Source organism: Fulmarus glacialis, unplaced genomic scaffold, assembly GCF_000690835.1.
Source record: "Fulmarus glacialis isolate BGI_N327 unplaced genomic scaffold, ASM69083v1 scaffold39948, whole genome shotgun sequence".
Taxonomy (NCBI): Eukaryota; Metazoa; Chordata; class Aves; order Procellariiformes; family Procellariidae; genus Fulmarus; species Fulmarus glacialis.
In genome coordinates this window covers 472-3,399 of record NW_009227038.1, presented here as the reverse complement: position 1 = coordinate 3,399, position 2,928 = coordinate 472, and the positions used below count along the sequence as shown (strand labels likewise).

Below are 2,928 nucleotides of genomic sequence, written 5' to 3'. Positions count from 1 at the left end.
CTAGTCATTACCCACATCCTCAACAGGACTAGATTTACATAAGAAAGAATATCTGTCCATTTACCAAGATGTATTGTCCCATTTCCCGCTTTTGTTTTAGGTCAATTGGAAGCTTCTTTTTTCAGTTTTTCTAAAATCTCATCTGGTGTCATCGATACCAAAATCTTCACCACTTTTTCACGTGATTTACCACCCTGGTTTAGACACACACAAAAAAAATCTTTCAGAGAATCACCATCAAATACACATTCCACAAAAACTCACTGTAATGCCAACATAACAGGTACTTTAAAAATAGTTCTTAAAGTGTGGATATGCAGAATTAACAGCAGTAAGAGATAGTTCATCAATGTCCTTTCTAGTTATTTGAAAGGTGGAAAACAATGTCTTATCTACTTTCCTTTTAAAATTGGATACAGCTCCCAGGGCATGCCCTGAATTGATGCTCTTTTTATAGGCTAGAACAAAAAGCAAGGAGTGATAAGTTTCCATAATTCACTTGTATCATCTAGAAGCAAGACTCCATCTAATCTGCATTTTATTTTTAAAAAGTGGGTATGTGTGTGTGTATATATATATATATGTATATTTGATAACTGTATACTTTCAGATCTTTCTTCAAAGTTGTCTCCCACAGAGTATTAGTTACTCTTAAGCTGAGTTCTCAGGTTGATAATATCAATTAAATGACAAGAAATCACATTGTATATAACCTATAAGACATTCATTCAGATTCATACTGCAGTTATTTGAAATATTATTGACCTGTTTTTGTGTTACTGAGAAAAAGGCTATTTTACACAGGAACTGGCAAATCTGCAACCTCATTTCATGTTGCCTGAAGACACAACTTTGCTAATATTCAGTAAGCCATGAGAAACAACTTGCTTGTTAATCTGCAGCCTGGCAAAAAGTTTGAAAAGCCCACAAGGGACACCCTGAAGCAGGAGAAAGTCCTTAACTCTACTATACAGAAACATAGCATGAAATTAAAATTAAAAATAGATTTTTGAAGCAGTCTAGCCAGCTGATGATGAAAATCAAGGCCCTTGCATAGAAATCTGGTAACCCCAGTTTTATACTGGATCATTTCCCACCAATTTCCCGATTTGGGTTGGTTTTGTTAATGTTATCACTTACCATAAAGCAAGTAGCACCTTAGAGAACAATCAGTACCAAAAATCACTTGCTGTTTATACCTAGCAGATCAGGATGGAAAAATCTAAGCCACAGGTAAAATACAGACTTTACCACAATGCTTCACTGAGAACAAACAGTGGCTTGTGAAAAACAAACACTAGCATGTAATTATTTGGACACCATAGGTGAGAACAACTGAGTCAAGAAGGTCAGACAACACTGGCCCCTTTTATGTTCAACTCTGCTTAGGACTTATTAGAATAATATAGTTAAACCTGAACATCCCTTCAAGGCAGCAAAACAGTGTTATCTGTAAAATGTTGATAAACAAATTAAGCAGTTTGCCCATGATTCAGGAAAACCAAGACTCAAATCTTAACATCTCTACCTTTTGGCAACACAGTGGTCAATTCATTGATCACGTTGCCATTCACCACTATCCTTTAACTGGCTTCTACAACTACTACATTAAGCCAACAGACAAAAATTAAAAGCACAATTTTTCATTGTGCTCTTATGTTCATAAACTATAAATAAACATGGCTGTAAAGACTGACTTTAAGCACAATAAATTAATAAAACAAATTATTTATTCAGTGCAATGAATAAAACAAAGAGTTTCCGCTCGCCAAAGTCAAGACATGTAAACTCTAATACAAAGAAACTCTTGACGCCCAGCTATAATCCAAGTGCTTATATATGCTCTTGCTTATGTGTGACAGTTAATTGTCAGAAAATTTTCACTCAAATACAGAAGTTACCTCAAAAAAATGAATGAAAAATTATTAATAAAATGCACATTCTCTTCAAAGCACAAATTTTGTGAACCGCATTTGACACGAAAACAAGAGAATCTTTGAAGAACATGAAAACATGAACCACACAAATTTGGAAAATATATCATGATGAGAACTATTCTGATTAAAGATCTCAAGATCAGCTGTGGTTCTTCCTACACTAGGTTTGTTCTCAATGAGTCATTCCATTAACTCAACTAAACACCTTTAAAGTGTCTTTTGGACTGAACTTGGAGAGCAGCTCCCTGTACTCAATGAGTAAATTTCAAAAATCTTGAATTTAAATTGCAGTAGGGCAAGACTGAAAGGAAAAAAAAAAGGAAGTACCTTCTCTAAAACAACTTCACTCTTCTTCACTTCTAGCACCTTAGAGAGGTAGCGACACAGCTCTGCATTTGCCTCCCCTTCTGATGGAGGTGCAGCAATAGCTACACCTACTGCCTCAGCTGTCACATCTGTAACAAATATTTTAGGGATTTTACGCTCAAAATAAGTTCAAAACATCTAGTTATTAAAAATGAATGTTTATGCTTTCAAAAGCATTTTAATTTAAACTCAAATAAACTTACAGATTAGCAGGTAATGACATTTTTACACTTCACAAGTTTCCTTAAGTTAAAACTGTTAGCCAGTACAAAGAAAGATAATCTTCTGATACAAAGAACAGTGAAGCCTTCAGACCTGTATCAGAGTGCAGGCATGAATGATCAGCTTTCACACAACTGGGGCACTGTTCTAAGCCCCCTCTATGTTGCCCATTCTGCTGCAGGTGTAGTCCAGCTTGGCATCACGTAGCATAACACAAATCAGGCTACCCCACAAAAAAAAGCATGATAAATAAGTTTGCCCAGAGAGCTATGCTACCATCAACAATTTCTTTGTGTTGCCAATTGAGCCTAGACACTCTACCGCAGTCCACCATGTCAGCCTCATACACAAATCTGTACAAAAAGCAGTTCTAATTTGTACATAAGCAAGTCCAGATTTGTAG

The 2,928-nt window shown here is 35.7% G+C and overlaps 1 protein-coding gene across 1 annotated transcript; it reads right to left on the bottom strand.

Moving 5' to 3' along the window:
• Positions 1–101: 101 nt before the first annotated feature.
• Positions 102–2,420, bottom strand: LOC104080583 (chromosome unknown open reading frame, human C15orf40; the record flags this gene model as incomplete). The annotated part of the gene is made up of 2 exons (XM_009583016.1): positions 102–194; positions 2,265–2,420. Coding segments are annotated over 2 exons (249 nt in total), but the record flags the coding sequence as incomplete, so codon positions are not given.
• Between the last annotated feature and the right edge of the window lie 508 nt (positions 2,421–2,928).